Source organism: Trematomus bernacchii, unplaced genomic scaffold (assembly GCF_902827165.1).
Source record: "Trematomus bernacchii unplaced genomic scaffold, fTreBer1.1, whole genome shotgun sequence".
NCBI lineage: Eukaryota > Metazoa > Chordata > Actinopteri > Perciformes > Nototheniidae > Trematomus > Trematomus bernacchii.
The window spans coordinates 13962051-13983796 of NW_022987564.1; the positions used below are offsets into that span (position 1 = coordinate 13962051).

The following is a 21746-nucleotide window of genomic DNA, read 5'->3' on the forward strand; positions in this document are numbered from 1 at the left end:
GTAAGGACACAGCTGCTAGCAGACCTCCCAGCTTATACAATTTGTAATCTTATAAACTGTAGCAACACATATTTTTGGCCAAACTAGAAAATGAAAAATCAACTCAAGGTATGTCTACACACGCCAAATATATTTTAGGAAGAAAAAGGCCACCCTTCATTGTTTTGATAATGACAAAAGGTCACACATCTGTCCATCGATAAACTGTATTGTGCTATCTGTATAGATAGCAGTAGAGTACTGACAGTTCTGAACAACAGCTAACACTAGTAAATAATAACTAATTGTTGGGGGCACTCTGTTCCTCGCCAATACAGTACATTACATTTTTAAGAGCGGACTTAACATCAGTGTGCCATTATAATAATTGGAGAGAATAATCAATAATAATGAGGATAATAATATTCAATAATGGCACTTGTGAATGTACTATATTTGTCTATTTTCTTGAGCTTTATATAAATTATTATATCTTAAGCTTTAACAAATACAAAACAATGGCAATGAACAGTAATACATCTAATTTATATTTGTGTACTGTATTATCTTAATATTAGTTTGTATCACTAACTGGATGTGTGGTTTGTATACAATTGTATATTGTCCCTATTGGAGGAAGCAGTAATCCCTTAGAAGAGTACAAAAAGACCCAATTGACCCCCTCTCTGACAATCTTGGTTCAAACACACAAGTAATACATGTATTTTATGTTTGACTTATACATTCATGCAACAATGACAAAGTCTTGTGGTTTCTATCCATGTTAAGAACAAAAATAAATGCACTTAAGTACCACCTAAGCATGAATGTATATTTTAACAAATCCTCCAATTACAATCATGCTCTCTGTCAAAATGGACCCAAAAATTAATCCAACTAATTATGCGTATCTGGCCATATGGGAGAGGAAGCGCTTGCATTCACCCAAGACATGGGAATGCGTATCGAAACCCAAACAACCAAACAAACTCGGACCTGCTCACTCATCCAGAGGTCTTAAACAGCGAGTAGCATCAGAGGGGCAGTTGTTATTCTGACGCAAGTTGTCCAACATGGGAATCTTTCCTCAGGGACACATACAAGCAGGAACGTCCCCAATGATGGCTTTTTTGTGTCAATTATATGGGCCATGTCAGTCTGCCCCTTTTACTGAGGCACACAGGGATACCAAAAATCCACCATCCCACGGAGGAGGCGTTTACATCTAAATATTTGAGATAGCATTCCAGTGTACCCTCTAAACATCACAGCAGGGCATTCCTCTGCCAAAAAGCTGCAGAATTAAGATGCAGAAAGACATGTTTTGTTTTAAGCTCAGTCATGACAGAAACATTACTGTTGTATGTTGAACAGCCTAGCTGGGCAAAGTGTCAGGGAAATAATTGGCTCCAGTCTTCCAGTTTGTGTGCCAGTAACACTATCTATCAAGCTTGGTGTATTTTCGAATCAAAATGTATGGGTGTGACGGTCTTCAACGTCATATTCGTGTTTATCTTTCATACTAACATCCCATTAAGCGAGGACTCCAGATTTGATAAACCATTGCTGTTGTCGCCAAGGGTTACAATCACCACAGTGAACACCAACCACAGCCTTACATTTGTTCTCACTTTCCCTTTCTGCTACTCTTTATATCTATCCATTTCCTTGTGTTTTCTCCTCCCCCTTCTCTATTCCATACTCTGCATTGTTTTTATCAGTAAGGACAGATTGACGCTATCGCATCGGTTCCAGATCATGTTACGACTCATTTTCCACTATCCATCTGTTGCTATTGCTAGTTGCTAACACCCAAAGGGCTATGAATCACATAAATGGCTACTTTGTCACTTTAAAGTACCTATTAAGGCAGATTGGACTGTGTGTCTATTCATGTGGGTAGAACTTTTCTTTAAATGATTCTAAAGCGACACTAAATCTAAACAAGAGTTGAGCAGTAAGAAGAGGTGCGGAAGCTCGACTAACATGCAGCTGCTTCAATTTCACGTGGTTCAACATGGTCGTTGTGAAAAGGAACAAACAATGCTGCTTTAAGTTATAAAATGCAGCTTATAGCAACCATTATGTTAATGTCATTCTGCAACATTAGAAGCATTTGCTGCTGCCTGACCTTCAGCAGATGGAAAACTGACAATGTGCATGTTTGTGTCTTGTCTGTAGCTTGCTATGATACAAGTCTTTTGAGAAAAGCCACAGGATAAATATATTTGTGAGTTATGCATCTAAAGTTATTTAAACAAGCATAGCAATCTGACTGCAATTTGGCAAACATTGCTTTTTTGGATGATTTATAGTACATTTCTATAAGACATAAGGAAAGATTAGGAGGATTTAAAGAAGTATGGAGTACACAAAGTGCACTGCATGTATAATCCCTGGCTTCGTGTGCCTAGGTTTCTGTTTATTTTTGCATTTCTTAGGCTAAAGTGCACAAGATGTGTGTATAAACTAGGGATGGGAACGATTAATCGAATATTAGAAATGATTCAGGTATTCGAATATGAGTTGTGAATATATATATATATATATATTTTATTTTTTGGGAGGGGTGCCTAAGTTGATTACATATTATCAAATGGAATAATTCAATGTATACGACAGTGCCATAGCTAAATGTGTTAGGTCTAAAGGTGTGTTTTGCTCCGCTCACCGGTCCCTCACAGCGGGCAGAGCTGCAGGTACTGATCTCTCTCTCTCGCGTCCGGTTATACTTCACTCGCGTTTATGTCCAAATCCATCAGATCTAGCTAGTTCTAGCAAATGATATGGCTGCTGCCCCTCCCTACTCGCAGATCATGCAGACTCAAACCTCATCTTATGCCCAAATTCCAGCTGAGAGGGTCTTCTCTACAGCTGGCCTGATTGTGAATCGCCTCCGCACCCGCCTCTCATAGACATGCACATATTCTTAAACAAGAATGAGTATTGAATAGCTGCATTCTGTGCATAGGCCCTGTTATAGGTTGTTGATCTCTGTTGTAATAGGGTTACGTTACCCTAACCCGTTATGTTGTTGAAAAACCAAGTTATGTTTTAAGCATGAAAGCTGTAGGCCTATAGCTGTCAACTGTTCAAACTGTGATCACCAGTTCAATACATTTGACAAATTCGACTTGGTTTCTATACTTATTTAAACATGTATTTATTTTTCAAATTTTCTTTTTCTTTTGTAACATTTTTTCCCACATAATTAAAAAAAAAAAAAGTTTATAGGATATGTACATTTCAGTTAACCGTTTTTTTGGGGGTCGAATATTCGAATATACATTTGCTTTCAAATTCCCATCCCTAGTATAAACACAGTCAAAAAGGAGATGATGGTGATCAAAAGCAAGTGCAACTAAACCGGGATCATTATGTTCAGACAACAAAGCAAAACATCCAAGCACATCTCACAGGAATTTCCACAAACTTCAACAACATCAAACATACTTTGTGTTTGGAATATTTATAGCAAACACAAACAGCCTTACGATCTACTGTAATCCTCTGGTCCAACGTATCTCAGAGGGTGGGATATGGCAGGAACATTGGTTAAATAAAGTAATTTTTCCTAACTCACCAATCTTTCCACAAGGTAACTTTAGTGGAGCTTTTGATCATATCACATGGAATGTAAATGTTGTAATTTTGTACGGTGTACATTTTCTGAGCAATTATAAGAGATATAATATGTGGGCTTTGGGTGAGTATTTAAACTGCTGATTCCAAGGTCAAAAAAGAGCTTTGAAACAACAATAGTGAAGCCAGCAGGAACAAATACACTTCCTTGGTAATGAAAACTACGTCGGCTGGTCCGGATCACCATAAGATGAGAGTGATTTGTCCACAATTCAGGAGTTCTACACAATGTATACTATTATTAAATAGGGAAAATACTCTATTCATGAAACTGCAGAACTGCAGACAGGAACTGTGTTTCGTGCATTGTTAGAAAGGAGTTTCTCTGGTTTGACATATGTCTTGGGCTACTCTAGACACCACAAAAGAATGTATACATCTACGTTCATAACAGAAGTGCTGTTTGACAGTCGCTAAGAAAATGTGACAGATTTTTTGTCTGAGCTTCACCTTATGACTGTATGAGTCCAGAGAAGGAACATTTCATTTGATCCTTTACAGGCCATCAGTTAAGCTGAAGGCCATTTCATCCAAACAGACTCATGAAAGTCAAACAATGTCGTAAAACAAACACATGATAATGTAATGGAAATTAGAGTGACACAAATGTGTCTGTACACACATGCAGAGATAACCAAACACACACGATTCTGGGGGGTTAGCCTCTCCATCTCACAACCACTGCAAACATGTCAATTTAAATAAACATCAAGGACCATTTGTATTTGGTTTTTAAACGCAGATTCAAAAAGCACATACATCTGTTCGATCAATGATAGATTTATGAGAAACTTCCTGTTAGAACACCGTAGAGCAGCACAGTTTAGGGCTAGTGAGTTGCTGTTGTACGGAAAGGGATAATAACACAATATTTAACTAATAATTCATCCTAAACACTTAAATTAAATTGTGAATAAACAGTCAGGTCGCAACTACAATTATGTAATGATGAATCATTATACAAATGTAACAGCAATCTTTAAAGCCTTAAATTGTAATAGATTACTGATCTTAAATACATGGTAAGTACAGAATCTCTTGCTGAAATGATTTTATAATAGTGCCTGCAATATGATGGATGCATTGTACCTATTTTAAATATTGCATTTAATAGAAACAGTGTAAGCAGGTGTTTTCCATCAGTGAATTGATTGCTTTGACATAACTGACTGCGGTGGCACCAAAAGGCACACAACAAGCTGAAAGGACAAAGGAAAGGAAGAGTGGTGAAAGCTCTAAAATGTAAATTATTTTATGATGACTTTTGACTTGTTCTGTACCATTTTTTAAGGGTGTTATGTTTTGAAAGTGGGGATATATAACTCACTTCACTGTGTCACGTCTGTAGTCTCTGTGCCAACTCCAGTCCTGGTATTGAGTGTGAGAAGCCTGGCTCGGCTCCCAGACGAGGCAAACACAGCTTTGGACAGGGCTTAGATTGTGTTTTTTAAAAACATATATGTAGATTGAGTGAATGTATGTGTGCGCGTCTATATCTTTTTGTATGTGTGAATATATGCATGTATGTCTGTACGAACGCTGAATGAGGTGTCACACGAGTCAAAGAACTCAACCGCTAAACCGAGACCTAACACTGAATTGTCCAAACCACCTACAGAAAACAGACAGGGCTATATGAAGACATTCTGCAGAGTTCTGTTCTTACTACCATTGCTGTGTGCAGGTCTTACATTGTAAGTTAATACATCACACGATATTCAACCACTTCTCTCTCTCTACCACACCACAGAACAAATACTGTCAAAATAAATAAGTGAGATAATTCCTAGATGGGACACTTCGTTTTTCACCCTGTATCTTGCACTCTGTCCTGATCTACTTCTTTATCTCTCTTCAACTTTACTTGCTTCCTGTCATCAACTCTGACTGATTCTATAGCCCTTTATTTTCCAATTAAAGAATGTCTTTCAACCATGCATTTGTGATTATTTTGTTTTTACTTCAATTGGAAAACCTAGCAACACTAAATCTGTAGGGCTGAACTCAAAATAAAGAGGTGAAACGGCTCTGTCCTCTGGAACCTCTGGAAGGCTCCCCAGCGTTGACAGACAACGATATCCACTCAAAAAGCAACATCTGTCAGGGTGAGTCAAAGAGACGCTGTGGGGAGAATCGGCCTCAGAGGTAGCATGGGGGAGGCTTCAGGACTTTACAAAATTAACATATAGAGATGTAGGGGATCAAACAGAACTACTTGCAGTAAACTTAAAAATGTAATGAACATAAAATGAGGAATGAAGCGACAGCTGCACAATTTGCAGTAAATTCAAGATGTTCATTCTCCTGCTCTGTGCGAGAACCAGCAATCCTAGACATTCATGTTTTGTTTTTTTTCCTGAAAGAAAAAGCAGCTGTAAAAAAAAACAAAAAAACAAAGGAAACAGTGACTGACACGTTATTGTAAATTCACACTGTGTAGACGTCCTGGGGTATCTATTGAGAGAGGCTCAACTTCTCGATGCGGTTTTGTTTTTTAATGCCGTTTCAGTTTTCTCAGTCTTTATCAAACCTTGATTTACTGCTCACAACTTAAATGGACCTGAAGTTTCAAGGAAAATAAATACCCACAGATACGGGTGAGAAGTATTATCATCTGCTTTGCTTATCAAGAGTCATTATAAAACAAAAATACAACAAAGATAACAGCCGGTTCAAAGACTGAAATAGGTTCAAACACAGTTGTGCAGCAGGCTGTGAAAACACTACGTTACTTGCACTCAGATTGACTATAATGTCTAATGTTTCGCTCCATCTAAGCTTTTACTATCTAATATTTGGCTCATAATCACTCAACCTTAGTAGTGGCAGAGATACAGCCATGAACCTTGTGCTTTTGGCAACTCTTCTGACCATAAATTACACTCTCAGTTCGAATGACTTCCACTTGCCGTCCCAAAATATCATTATTTATAATGATTCCTATAAATAAAGATTGATTTATACTTAAGATTTTCTTGTTTGAGTTGTTATGTAAGAAAATATATGAATGCTACGGTACAATATAATATAAACAAGAGGTAAACGAGAGTGACTATTGACCCTCATTCAACATGGGACAAGAGAATTGAGGTAAAAGTATGTCAATTTTATAGAGTTTTTTTTCATAAAGTGGTGTAAAATAACTAAATAATTCAGGTTAAAGAAATCACCCCCATTGCAGAGCACTCACTTTACAAAGCCTCCAGGAACCAAATGAAGAAAGAAATGACGGAAATGAATGTACTCGAGGGCACATGGAAACACAAACCTATCAGAGGAAACTCAATTTATTTCACAGATGCATCAGTGGGTGCCAAGCTACAAGCTTTCAAGCAACACGGTTTTCAGAAGGGACATCATAAATCCTTCAAGCATTTAGCCAAATGTATAACCTTATAATTAAAACAAAATAAATTCCCTATAAAGTGCCCACCAGAGAGCGATTCACTGAAATGAGTGATGGAAAAGGAACCACATGCTCGCATTATAGCTGCAAAAGATAAACTAGACAGACTCAAAGCACAGTAAAATGCACGACTTCATGTATTGAGATAAAAAAAAAAGGACAGGTGTACAATACCTGCCTGCCCAATATCAAAACTTCCAGTATGTGGAAAAAAGGGGGTCTTAAAACAAACGTGGCTGGACAAATTGAGTGACAAAAACACTAAATGCTCCTTTTGCTGAAAATCGGAAACATTAACAATGTTGGGCTCCGTTGTCCATGTGGAATCACTGTGGCATGGCTGTAATGTTTTTCCCTATTCCCATGACATGCTAAGCAGAGAGCTCTGTTTCCTTTCCGTTTTCAGTCATAGTGAAAGTGCGGCCGAGACAACTTTTCTGGAAGCTGTTATTGTAGTGTCCTTCAGCAATTTACATGGTTTCCTTTTTACAAGTTTTTGGGGTCAGGAAGGAAGAGCTTTCTATTCCTCGGAGCATTCCTTAGCCTTTCTGCATCATCCAATTGTTAGTTTTGGCCCACATTATCAGTGAAAATAAACTCTCATAGAGGCAGTCACCCCTAAAATAGATAGCTTTCTCCTTGGATCCCTAGGCATGCTGTGTGGCCCTCTGATAGCACTAAGTAGAGAAACATATTCACCCTTTCTCGTATGAACTCCCAGTATGTAAGGCAAACAAGCTGCTGCCCACATGTCGATATATCCTTTTAAACCACTGTTTATGCAGCAGAGTACATGTTTCTCAAGAGGCAGAATGATGGGATTTTCACAGGGATAAGACAGTGTGGATAGTTATTTCCCCTCCCTTTGTACAACAGCTTAGTTTGGCACAGGCCAGCCTTCTCAAGAAACACTGCTCTCAACCACTCGTTACCATCTCCGCCAGGAGGGAAACGAGAGGATCCATTACTTTCTCTCAGAAAAGCAGAAACAAAATTTGGCTTGCTAAACTTGTATCTGTGCCAAAGTTTCCTTGTCCTTGAAATATTAATGAAAGAAGAAAGGATATTCTCTGAACGTGTTATAAAATGCATGATTCATAGTCAGCCTTATATTTATCCTTAAAACCCATCCATTCTCATGTTTCCAACAAGAGTAATCCTCATTGCACTTCTGATCAAGAAGCCAAACTAGCATAACTATAACAACATTTTACTGTGATTAGAGTTTATTTTCAAAACTCAACACTTTAAGAAAGATGAAAATTGTCTTAAATGACATAGAGCAGGTATTGAATTCTTAATATCCCTTGTTTGAATGTCTCTTTTCCTAAAACTGCAGACAATAAAAAAAACATGTAACAGCAGTTTTTGCTAAATGAGTTTGAGGTTGTTTTTTTTTGCATTTGACTGTCGTTCCAGTTTGTAATTTCATGTAGTTTATCTGATTAGTTGGTTTTTAAACTTGATTTGTGGCTGCAGTAAGATAGTGGATGTTTGAGTCATACATCGCTGAATGTTTCAAATTGAGGAAGGTATCTCAAAAGGTCAATCTAACTTTCTTTAAATAATCTTCTGACAATTGACAACTTGTGTCTGGGATAGACAAAAATCACATTGATAATTGATCATATATTTTATTGTTAATTCCAGCACTGCCTTTTTTTCCATGCTCTGTTAAAAATGTAATACACAACTAAAGGCTCATTGTTATTGTTTTATGTTTGAAGTAGTTTGTTTTCTGCTACATCTTCTCTCTGAGTTCAGAGCCAAGCTTGTCTGAGGCTCCTTGCCTTGCTGGAAGGCCAGGGAAGTAATCATTGGACAAACACAAGCCACCTTTGACTGGTCAGGAATGTTATCAGGGTCCATATACTCTACCCTGGGTTGACTTAAAATGCTTCCCCAACAGCTGTTTGCTGCATCATTCTCTCCCGTCTATCCCCCACACTGAACTGAGCACCGAACCACGGGTGTGCTATCTGGATCGTCTCCTCCGTCCGTCTCTTTCATCAGGACTGGCTGGAGCAACATCAGGGCGAGCTTTCACTTAGACAAGCAGTAAAAAGGCTGGCTTGATTGAGATAGATAGACTGGCCAGGACACTTAATCTTCTGTCCAATGAAAAATGTTAACTGCATCCTGATGTTCCCCCCCCATGCAGTGCAATTAGGCTGAATTACCACTGTGTGTTTAAGTGTCCCCTCTGAAATGTCTACGCCAATTCCTTTCTTCTGTTAATCTTTTACTTTGTGTTTTTTTAAAGTTTGATATTTTCCAAAAGCCCATCCTTTCAGGGAATTATGTTTTACAAACATCAGTCATTACTTAATAGAGCGATGTCTATTCTAGAAATTTAAAATAATTTAAACTATTTTTACATTTGAAATGAAGTATATGTGCAGTCAAGCAAAACTCCAGAGTGTCAGGAAAGAGGTATGCTAGTATAAATGGTGATGGCAGACGTTTTCAAACACACCCTTCTTCAAATCTAAGGAGAAAGTTACACGAGAGGTCTCATTAGTCAAACCTTCAGTCTACAAACGCTGCCGTTGTGTTTTCATAGTATCACTTGTACTATCAAAGACGGATGAGGTCCATTGAGCAAAGATAAAGCCAGTGTTATTTCACCCCTGGCCTTTCTTGACACATGGATCGCTTTTGGGAGCAATGCAGAAACACACAGGTTTACAGACTTTAAATAGCACACTGGTGTAGAAACTCATCAATAAAAAAAAAGGTGCAGGCCTTTCTGTTTCTTTGATTAGATAAAAGCATATTTGTGTTCAGCCCTCAAAATCTAAAAACTCAATTGATAGTGAATATATATACATGTACACCATGTTTTAAACCTTGACATACACCATGAACATTAAATTCCTACACTAAACTGAGATAAAGCCAGTAATATACAGTACCGATGATAAGCTGATATTTCACAGATTCTGAACTGTAAACTCAAAATACCTCTCATACAGTATTTTATCGGAATTGTATCTGCTCTAGCTTAAGTAACATAATCTGCCTTTGCAGGAGGGTGGAGCCGCCTCCAATTGCAAACTCAATCAACATCTTGCTGTAACATACTGCGACCAACGCCTGGGTAATTTATGAGGAATTACTATTTCCTATAACCTGAGGAGTGAGAAGTTTACTTTGAGAGTAAATGAAAAGCAGGCACACACCAGCGTAGCTCAGACACATTTGGGGAGGACATGCTTATTGCTAATGAAAAGAGTTGGGGTATTGATGAAGTTCAGGGTGATTCATTTTCCCAGTCCCTCTGTAATCAATCAAATCCATCAGGTGTTATCTGCGCAGGCAAAAGATTTGCAGACAAAAAAATAAACCATTAGCTTTAAGCAATTAATCACAGATTAAGCCTCCTAATCTTGTTTGAGAACAATATTTTGGAAAGTTGAGGAGCCGGTTATGCCGAAATTGAAAGTTTGTTTATTTGATTCAAGTATTCATTTCAGGAAGATAGTCTCGCTCTCTTTGGAGACACAAAGTCTCAAAGCTTAGAAAAGCAAAGTGCCTGCCAAGCCATATCAGTGATGGCCTCCCGATTTGCAACCCATTAACATTACAGTAGAACCATATTTGAACATAGTACACACCTTGGTGGCTCTATACATAAATTCTAATTTGGTTGTTAAAGACTTATTAAATGCGAGTTATTAAACATAATATCAGCAAAAAAAAATATGAAGATTATGTTGCTTTTATTATACAGAAGAATCAAACAGGTTCAAGTTTTCTTCTTTTATTCAAGTCTGGATTTTCGAGTTGTACTCGCACGTCCTTGGCTTGAATAAATAAAGGGAGCATTCTCTTTCTCTGTCTGTTCCTCCTCTGAGTGTCTCTAGGGGCTCTTTCTCTGACTTCCTGCCATTAAAGAGACAGCCCACTGGAGAACAGGGGGCGACTGACATATAACTACCTCTGCTCTATGACCGACGCTCCGTGCAACTCAATGGGACATCTGTGGAATTTACTTAAAGGGTAGTTTGCTCAGGGAAAAATAAAGAGTAAGTTGTAAAAAATAGATAGTGTTTGCTGGTCGGCTACATAGCGGCAGACCGGAGTCGCTGCAGTACAAGATGTCTAGAGAAGCCAGAATATCAGACAGCTGTGAGTCATCCAGAACAAAAAGTTCAAATCAGCCAATGTACACAGTTACATAACAGCATAGCAGGGATGATAGTATAAATCATGTTGCTTACTCTGTCTTATCGATTATTAAATACACATTCTGTTTTCTGATAAAAGCCTTGTTTTAAAAAAATGTAAATTATCAGCAACAAAAGGAAATACATCTATCCTGTGAGTTGACCAAACTTATTTTGAGATTTTATAATAATTTACAATATGTTGCATCCAGTTTATCCCCATTTTCTGTGCACTTTTTCACTGCCATCCCTGCTCCTCATTTCACTTTGAGTCTGGCAACATAGAATCACCCAAACAAAAATCCTTTCCCTTTAAAGCACATAAACACTTCTTCTGACAAACACTTTGACAAATAATGTGAGGACTACAAGAAAACAGCAAACACGGCCTGGATTTAGTTTGAGAGCCTCATCCAGAAACCAAAACAAGTTATCTTGTGAAGCCACAAACTAGACACTCTGCGGAGACCACACACCCACGGAAACACAAATATCACAACAAATAAACTACAGCGTGACCACTTCAAAAGAAACTAGAGCCGGTCCCATGCAGGGTTGTTGTAGATGCGATTCAATACGTACAATTTTCAGCATGAATCTAAATAAACAAGACAAATGTAACTGCATTCCCATTTGACCTGCTGTTAAGAAAATGTGACGCAATATCAAACAACCGATAATCAGATTAAAAAAAATGCATCCTTACCTTCTGTAGCCACTGGGTGTAATTCGCCATAATGTGCTCGAGCTGCTCGATCTTCTGGCTGGGTAACTCCGGCTCAGTTGGCGGAGCGTCTCTCTGGAGAGAGTTGTGCTCTGGGCTACCGGCTTTCGCCTCCCTGCAGGCGCCTCCTCTGGCTCCGTCTCCCTCAGGTAGGATGAATGTATAGGTGCACTGGCCATGCTGGATCTTATGAAATTTCCTGTTGCTGTAATTACTGTTACTACTTCCTCCATTACTGCTGCTACTGCTACTGCTACTACTGCTGCTGCTGCTGCCACCTGTGCTGCTGCTTTCTGTCCCTCTCCGCTGATCCCCTCCTCCGCAGCTCACGATCACCAGAAATGCTCCCAGCGAGATTAAGTGCCGGCCAAAGTTGTACCACAGCATCATATCAGCCTCGAGTAAAGGTTGCAGGTGAATTCAGTTACTTGATCTTCTTTGTTTAGCTGGATGTTCCTTTAAAGCTGGATCAGAAGGTGGTGAGGAACATTGTTAGCCTGTGTCATCCATCCTTACATTGGACCTCCAGCATTGAAAGCTTCTGCTTCTCTCACCTTGGAAACGTACATTAAGTTTTCATCCTGGCCGGGAAAGTTGCACGCATGTCTTGCAGTGTGACAGCTCTGTTATAAATCTTGATGTTTCTCCAGGAAATCAAAGCCAGACTGTGTGCTTGCATTGATCCATCTGTGCATTTAAAATAAGGTGCCGAGCGAGCTGAGATGGTGTCGTCAGACCTCCCCTGGACTCTCTGCCTTCCCTTCCTCCTCTGCTCTCTGACTTAACGACTGGGGAGAGTGAGAGAGACGCTCACTCTGAAGAACAGCGCCAAACATACAGCACACTCTGCGCCTGCCCCTCGCAGAGCCTGCAGAGGAATGCAAGTATGTGTGCACGCACCAGTGTGTGTGAGCCTGGCAGCAAAGGGACCCCAACACAGAGGATGTGCTTAGACTACGAGGATCGGTTTACAGGCTCTGCTGGCTCGAGGCTCATGTGGTTGACCTGCCTTTTCGCCCCTGTGTTGACACAAAGAACTTGTCTAAACGTGTGCATTTAATTTATCTGCTCCTGAGATTTAACTCTACTCCCTTCTATACTGTACAGTGACAGGTGCTATATCAAAAGTAGACGCGAGGGAGGTTTATTCCTTTTTTTTTTTTTATAGTCTGACTCTCAACTTTCTTTTGTCTCCTCCTGACAATAGAAAACTTAGATCATGAGAAGTGAGATCTTCTCCTCTTTTAATGGAGGTTGAAGCCCTATATTTCCCAAGACCCTTAAAGGTTTAAGGAATGTTAATAATTAACTGTGTAACCAAAAGGAATTTTGACCGATTTACACAATCACTTAAATAAAATAAGTAAAATATACTTAGCAATAGTCTCTGTGACCCGTCTCGCACAAAAACTGCAGCTAGGGTTAGATTATGGATTGAACTTTTTTGTGCATTGGGTGATCATTGCAGCTTAGTGGCGTTAGGCACTTCAATCACACGACCACAGCAATAATCTTGTTGATTAGTGAATTATATTGATTGGCTGAGTCGTCATTATTCAAATGGTCTCTGAAACCATGACAGTGTTGATGCATTTATTGCACATTCTTTTTTTGAGAAGGTAAGCATAAAACTGCAATTTATCAAATAGAGAAAATGTCCATAACACCCAAACAACAAAGGATATGCACAAGTCAGTCAATGTCTTTACCCAGTATTTTATAAATTAGACATTTCAAATGCAACTGTAGGACTTAGTTCCTAGCATTACAACCAGTCACCACAGGTGTCGCCAAATCAACTAAAACTTACATTTTAAAAAGGAGTACTAGTAGTAACTGTACTAATCACTTGAGGGTTTTTTTTCTCTTTCCTAGGCTTTTAACTTCAGTATTATCTGGATTAATTTGCGGTAATAACAATTGAAAATCTCTTGATTTAAAAACTCACCCAATTTGAATGAGATTCTGCATTTAATGTACAGTATGTCTCCATCCCACACACTCTGCCATGTTTTCAGGAAGAAACAGAAGTGAAATCCAAGAATGAGCAGGGGAAATAGGAATGTGTCTCCATCATTAGGCTAGAAGAAGGAGCAGAGTGAGGAAACACAGCGCTGAAAGGCACCAGATCAAAGGTCAAGTCCTTGTTTTGGACGCCCATTTAAATCTCTGATTCTGGGAGACACAGCTCGCTGAATTCTGGCCGGACTTCAACTTTCCTTTTTTGGTCCAAAACATCCAAATGTGTGTGACAGTGCATGTGCTTGAGTGTGCATGTGCTCCTTCTATGAAGTGGCAATGTGTACAAGTGTTTACCGTCTCCATGTGCCTGCTATAGTATATGCTATACTAAATATGTCTGCACGATCCTGCATGTGTGTGTTTGATAGAGTGTGTGTATTCAGTGATAGCAGGGGGCTGCAAAAAGTTGGGACCTTTGTGTGGGAGCCGAGGGGCGGTGTGAACAAATGCATGAAGGAGACCCAAGATAACAAAACCCTCGAATAACCCAGACTGGCCAAGACACAAAGCATGTGCAAATATCTCTAGGAGCGCTTGTCTTTGTTTGACGTACTTTGGTGGTGCCCTTACATGGGGGCCAGTTACTGTGTCCAAGGGAAACCGAGTGGGAGTTAACTGCCAACTCAAAAATTAAAACTACTCATCACTTCTGTAAAATCTACAAAAACAAAGATTTAATGAAAAAAGTGTTGTTTTCTGTCGAGTCTTCTGTGAACAATGTATTGACCCTTTTGCTAGACAGCATGTACTGTATGTACCCATCAAGTGTAAATGTAAGACTTTTTTCTCCAGAGTCGCCTGAAAAGATTCAACCAACTCTAAGATTTAATATTTACTTGCCATCTATAACTAATAGAAATCTACTAGTTAGTTTCATTTCAGCCAGAAAAAAAAAAACATTTGTCTGCTAAAAATAAGAAATATCTATATTTGTCTATATTTGTGTGAGACTAATTGTTCCAAAGATAATATCAAGAGATAACCACAGCCAGCTTCACAGACGTAACTAAAGGGGATGTTTTTTTGCACTGGCATATATAGAAAGTTAGTATTTGATACCAAATTGTATCCATGCTTTTCATTAAAATATGTTTGAAACCACTTTGCAACATCCACGTCAATATGCTCATATTCTGCTGTATTGCAGCCAGCATTGGCTCATCTGAACAGGCTTATGAGGAAACACAAGCTGTTTATATGTATGTGTCGGTAACTGAGTGGTGTAATCTCAGATCTGATTTCTTTCTGGAATGTAAACTTATTGAGAGAACAAACCCGGTTTTCAAAGCTACAAAAGAACAATAAATTGCTTACCCTTGCGGTCCCATGCCGTTTGTCCTTTACTTCCTGTGAATAAAACACACACCCAGTTTGGTGAAATGCAATAATAATTTTGCTGGTGACAGTCAAATACAGAGCGGTTCATGTCAGTTGTGAGAGGCCTTGAGGCAGCTGGCCTTCATGGGAATCTTGCTAATGTTTTACTTGTCAAAAGTTTGGGAGGACATGTTGTATAGCTTAACATCACTCAGAATGACACTGCCTTCCGCATGTGATCTACAATTGAATGCATGATGTGAGAACATAGAAGATCAGAGTTTTGAGACCTTATTCCAGTCATTCCTATTGTGCTGGCCTTTGCGTATAAGTGAAATAAACTTAAAACAATTCATTTCCACTGGGTAGTGGGAAAACAAACTTAATATTTGTTCACCTAACTATTATAGTTTCAACTAAAGTTTTTGACCACTAGTTGTGCTTTGGAGCAATGTTTTACAACTGCGACCCTGTTTTGTAGGTTTTGTGGACGTAAATAAGGATGCCAGACATTAAAACACAATACTGCAATTGGCTCTACGTATTATGTGGAATCAGCTTCCAGTTTGTGTTCGGGCGGCCGACAGCCTATCCGTTTTAAGAGTACGCTTACGACCTTCCTTTTTGATAAAGCTTATAGCTGATAAAATAATCTAATAAGAGTGCATTGACGTAGATACGCTGTGCCTCTTCACCTACATTTTGGTTCTTGCTCTTTCACTTCAATCCTAAAAACTTGGATCTTATATTTAAAACTAAGGTTATTACTACTACTCATTCTTCTAAATCTTTTCTCTCTCTACTTCTCATACTCCTGTAATCTATTCTTTTTATCCTCTCTTTATCCAAAAACCTTTTCCCTCTCTGACCTTTCGAGGTTTTATTAGAGGGAAACAGGTTTGCAGAGTGGCTTATTCAGGCTGGGGAGTGTTATGGCCGTATTCACAGCTTACCTCCTTACCTCTCATCAATTCCAACTAAGGTTCCAGTGGGAACCTTGCTCCCTGCGTGTGCCTCTCCACCTCTGTTTCTTACTCTCTTACTTGCTACCCTTTTCCCTCAACCTATCCTAAGGGAGTGCTTGTTCTTCCTTCCGTCTGTCTGTGTCTGTGTATTCTGATGTTCCGATTAACCCAGCCTCCCCCAAATGTTCTTGTTTTGTGTCTATATCTACGCCGGGATCCGGAGTCGAGGCTGATCCTCTTGCTGTGGTCCTGTGCCCTGGATCCCCTATCCTGAGTTCTGGATTAAGTCGTGGACTTCGGGTCGTGGCTGGGCCTGTCTCTGCGGTCCTGCCTGGCTCTCGTCATGCTGCTTCCCTGATGGCTCCCACAGGATTGTTGTTGACATCTTCGTGGATTCATCTTCTTATTATAGACACATGCATTTCCAAACATTTGGTCTACCTATGCTGTAAAATGTATTATCTCTTCGATTTACACACGGCATCTATTGCACGTCTGTCCGTCCTGGGAGAGGGATCCCTCCTCTGTTGCTCTCCCTGAGGTTTCTCCCATTTTTCCCTTTAAACTGTGGGTTTTTCTCCGGATGTTTTTCCTTGTACGATGTAAAGGACAGAGGGTGTCGTTTTCTCATACTGATATTCTGCACAAACTGTGCTGTTGTATTTTCTGTAAAGTGTCTTTGCTGTAGGGTATTTTTATTATATGTACAGCACTTTGGCTCGACCAAAAATCGTTTAAAAATGTGCTATATAAATAAAACTTGATTTGATTTAATTGATTTATGTGCAACATCCAAGCAAAGGCAGTAATGAAAAAGACGACAAGCTAGCAAACATGGTCACAACAATGCAGGTGTCTCATGTCTATCTTTCCCTGGTGGTTTATCTGTGCTGCTGGTCCAATATCTGGTTATGTAACGTGTTATATTTGGTTTTCCATAATACCCTAGATCTTAAAGTCTGATTTGGCCATGGGATAACTTTGATCTCTAGTTTAACTCTATTCTTTAGGTTCGGTCAGGACATCCATGTCACAAAAACAAACACAACCACTGACTAAGGATAGAATACAAATCAATCTATTAAAACCGTTTCAGTTATGTATTACATTTCCTTTTTTCAAATCCAGGTTACCCTCTTAACCTTTATTTTACCTGCCTCGGGCAATCCTTGCTGTTCAGCATTGAACTGCCAAGTCTCTTAGTCAGTCTTGGTACCGGCAGAAAAGTAAGTGACATCTTCTAAATAAAAATAGGGCAAATGCAATATAAACCTGCTTAGTTAAGCTTCCTGTTTTGCTTCTTACCTTAGCTATGGAACAGCACAACATTCAAATGTCAGTTTCCAGACAAGATGAAGGCATCCACAAGCATCAATGAGCAGCAGTCGAAGCAGCTCCATTTTATCAACAGAAAGTATTCACCCTTAATAGAAAAAGAAGAAAACAGGCTCAACACATTCGTTCAGAACAGCAACCATAAAGGCCAAGCACGATTGCTGTCCAGTTTCACTGCCCATCTTATCATAATTTACATAACCCTTTACAGAAACTTCAATAAACATGTCTGCCTCCTATTCCCTTTTGAAAACTCATATTACCAAACAGCAGTCATAAGGCCTTACACACTTTCACAGCACATACACATTAGCCCCAAATTCCAACACGTAAACATGTCCTAAAAGAGCTAGACCAGCAGCTATCGGCTACATGTTGCACTTAGCTTAGCTTCTAGGCCGCAATTAAGACAACACAGGTGGGGAGCTGCAGCTCATTAATCCATAGGCCTACTTCACATCACACAAACGTTATATCCGGACAGATTTTTGCAATACTAGATTCCTCAAAGTGAAATAATACACGTTCAACTTTACAGAAACGTAATGCTAACAAGGTAACTTGCAGCTAACTCACCAGGATAACTGAATCCACAACGAATTGGGACAAAACGCACTAAGTTTGTCCTGCCTACACTATAACTTCACTAACTTTAGTCAGCAGTAGGGTACCGTTTAACAGTTGAACTGTTGTTTGTCCTGTCCTAGTGTTTAGTTGCAGCTTTCCGTTGAACATCGTTAAAGTTTCTTATCTAACTCTTCTTAACCTAACTGAGCTTCTGTCACACACCTGTCTACACTCAGTATCTCGCGGTGGGAGACGTTATTAGTGGGTACATCTACCGATGGGCGAGGCGTTTAGGGAACATATGTACATTGGAAATACAAAAATAACCTGGGTTACAATATGGTTAAAATGTAATTTAACAAAGTAATAATCAGTAGGCATTCTCACCTAAATACAAAATAAAAAATGTAATTTATTCAATGTTTTATCCGTAGGCCTATGACCTTTACAAAATAATTTGAGTACAACTAAGAAAAGTAAACTGTTTTAGTGTATTTCTGTTACGGTAGGCCCAGAGCCGTATAATATATAGATATATTCTATCTATATGGCGCTGGGTAGGCCTATGCAAATTTCATATATTTAAAAAAACAAAACATAAACACATTTGTATTATTCTTGTGGTTCATTAAAGGGAAATTCTGGTATTTCAACTTGTTGTAGGCCTATATCCCATAAATGTGACGAATACAAACACACATATTGTACCCTTAGAACCTTGTCTCCCCCAACTTCTGAAACAAAGTCTATGGCTCTGAGTAAAGTTGCTGCTATATAAAAGCTACTTTTACACTATGAAAAATACTTGAAAGTTATGAAATCTAAAAAGATTTTTAAATCTTTGACAAATGCAATCTGCCACCACTATTCATTTAGTCTCTTTACTCTTCTATCCCTGGCCAAGACACAAAGCACACTCTGGGTTATAAATGCAGTTGTCCCTGGACTTAAAAGGCAAAAAGCGTTCCTTTTGACTCCAAAGACAAACCTCAGCAACTCATTCAGGCATGCTTGAATAGCTTCAGAACTCTCAGTGCTCGCCTGTTTCTTTCAACTCTGAATATTTGAATTTGATTAAACGGTTGCACAACCCAGCCAAAACACTGATGGCACCTTTTCTTTCGCCCCTAAGCCTTACCGTTTGTCATGGTGATGGTGATTAAAGATGTGTACGCACACACACATGCATACGGTCACACATGGACACACACATTCAAACTCAGTGTCATGGTAATGCTGAATGAATTTGCAAGTATTAATACGGGTCACTCTGTGTATTATTCTCATGTTTTGAGGTGATGGTCGACCCGTCATAACCTGAGTTCCTCCTGAAAGATCCACAGTCTGGTCTGCTGGGGCCTGGAGGGACCATTCATCTCACGCACAATAGCCTTGTTAGCAATTCGTTGAGTGATGGCTTCACTTTTCACACTCAATGGCTTTAAAGGTAAGAGTTAAGGATTTATACATTTGTGTGTGCTTTGAGAAGATTTTGTTTTGCGAAGGAAGTGGATATGCTGAAGGGCATGTGAAGGGAGTGAAGAGTTACACTGGTGGCTTACTCTCTGACGCCACTTCAACAACTTTGCAATAATCCTATAAAGTAATAAGATCAGGTTTTAAGCCTGCTTACGGAAATCCTTTTTGGAAAATAATACTGGGGCTCAACCTCCAACGGTTTTCCTTGTAGAGACAAACATAAAAGGATTAGGGGGGAACATTGTTATCCAGCTGAGTATATAGTTAAACAGAGGCCCAATAAGAACTGTTTTTCTTTGCTACGCCTTTGGAGAATAGTGTTTAAGAAATCTTTAGCTCCTCACAGACCCATCTCCAAGGAAGAAAAATTCAACATTCGAAAATGATTTAGTTCAAGGTCGGTTGGTTGGTCTACCACTTTGATCCAAACTGAAACATGTCAACAGCTATTGGATGGATTAAAGTGAAATTTGATACAGGCATCCATGTTTACCTCAGGGTAAATAGTAATGTAATGTTTACATGCTCAATTAAGATGCTGAAACATGATGATGGTAAACATTACACTTGCAAAACATCAGCAATGCATATTAACATTCTCTTCGTTAACAATAAGTATCAAGCTCAAAGCAGTTCTTAGCCTAACTTTTGAAAGCAAAGAGAATACTGACAATGTAAGTTTATTCGTTTTTTTATCTTCAACTTAAATATGATTTTTTTTAAACTACATAAACACACAGTGCTTAGAGATGTTTAAGTCTGTCTCATTCCACCCATTGTGGCCCACAATACATTCTGCTGCAGCAGCAGATGATTTGATGGATTTCCTGAATAAGCCATTGTGACATTTTCCTGCTTGGAGCAATGATGTCATCAGGGTGAGACCACTGAAAGAGTGACACCGTAGAGCCATTAGCACAAGGTGGCTGTCATTATTCGTTATCCCCCCGGGTTTCCAAGTCCGCACTCACCACAGGCATGGCCTCTATCTCCTGTCAAAGTAGCCATGCACAATCCTCGTCCCGCCTTAATTTCTCCCATCCTCGCCTCACAAGGCAAAGTTCAGGCCAAGGTGAACGGAAAATTAAGGAGGTTTCTGTCCGTCAGTATGATGTTAAATCTTTTATTCCACTTCTTACTTCAAGGGGCTTTATTTCACTCTTACTTCTTCTCCAGCAGTGTGAGCAACAAAAAGGAAACAAGAAGTTAGAAGAAAGGAGGCGTCCATGGTCAAGGTAACCACTCTCCTGTTGGTCCTGCAGTTGGGGGTATGGCACCATGTAGCGATACAAAAATAAATGACAAACATAAGCAAACAATAGAAACAGACAGGGGGAAAAGAAAGAAAAAAAGAGAGATGAGAGGCTTGGGTCCATTTTCAAGTTTAGGCACTTTTGTGGTTTGTTTTTCCTGCGCTTTACTACTTTATCATTGTATCAAATTCGATGTCATGGTTCAAATTGATGTGTATATTCCTTAAGACGTTCTGTATATTACTGGTACTGGTCCCATCTGATGTGCCCTTTTCCAACTTCTCAATCACACTTTTTAGTTTACTTTGCCTCTGTTGTGTATGGTGAAATCCTTTTCTGCATATCACTGAGATCAAATTTGTCACAATCAAGTCAATTACCCTAACCCTAACCCTGCTATCAATTCACTATCGAAATCAAACCCATGTGAACACAAGTACACAAACAAAATGTAACCTTTGCTGCTGCAATGCTTTTTGAAGAGTTCAGAAGAGGGTTTGGCTACACTCAAGATATCTACAATGATACTTTGTGTATGCAACTGTCTGTTCTGCCTCTAATCTAGAGTGCTAAATAAACTGTAGTTTGCAGAACACAAAAACGTGCAAAAACAGAATACATGTCAAATGAAACAATCACATGAACTTTACCTTCCAGACACATGCAATTGATTAGGCATGTTGCCTTCTTAACCTCGCAATTGATTTGTTAGTGGTGACCAATTGATCAGTGTCTCAGACCGATACCTACAGTACAGACACAATGACAAGAACAAACATACACACGCACAAAATCATAAGAATAAAGGCATTACCATCTCTTTGGTCTTTCCACGATAATAGGAATATAAAACGGCAAGGCCAAATATTAAGGTGGATTTGTTATGGA

The 21746-nt window shown here is 39.1% G+C and overlaps 1 protein-coding gene across 2 annotated transcripts in view; it reads right to left on the minus strand.

Moving 5' to 3' along the window:
• Nucleotides 1-18354, minus strand: part of angpt1 (angiopoietin 1) — a 57764-nt gene extending 39410 nt beyond the window's left edge. The window contains exons 1-3 of one of the 2 annotated variants that reach the window (XM_034124379.1): nt 18136-18354; nt 17530-17647; nt 15257-15289 (exon numbers count right to left, since the gene is read on the minus strand). In XM_034124379.1, coding sequence (XP_033980270.1) covers nt 15257-15289; nt 17530-17553 — 57 coding nt within the window. In that variant the 5' untranslated portion in view covers nt 17554-17647; nt 18136-18354. Of the gene's footprint in view, nt 1-11902; nt 12311-15256; nt 15290-17529; nt 17648-18135 lie in introns of those variants that run through there. The other variant, XM_034124378.1, reaches the window with a different exon arrangement.
• Between the last annotated feature and the right edge of the window lie 3392 nt (nt 18355-21746).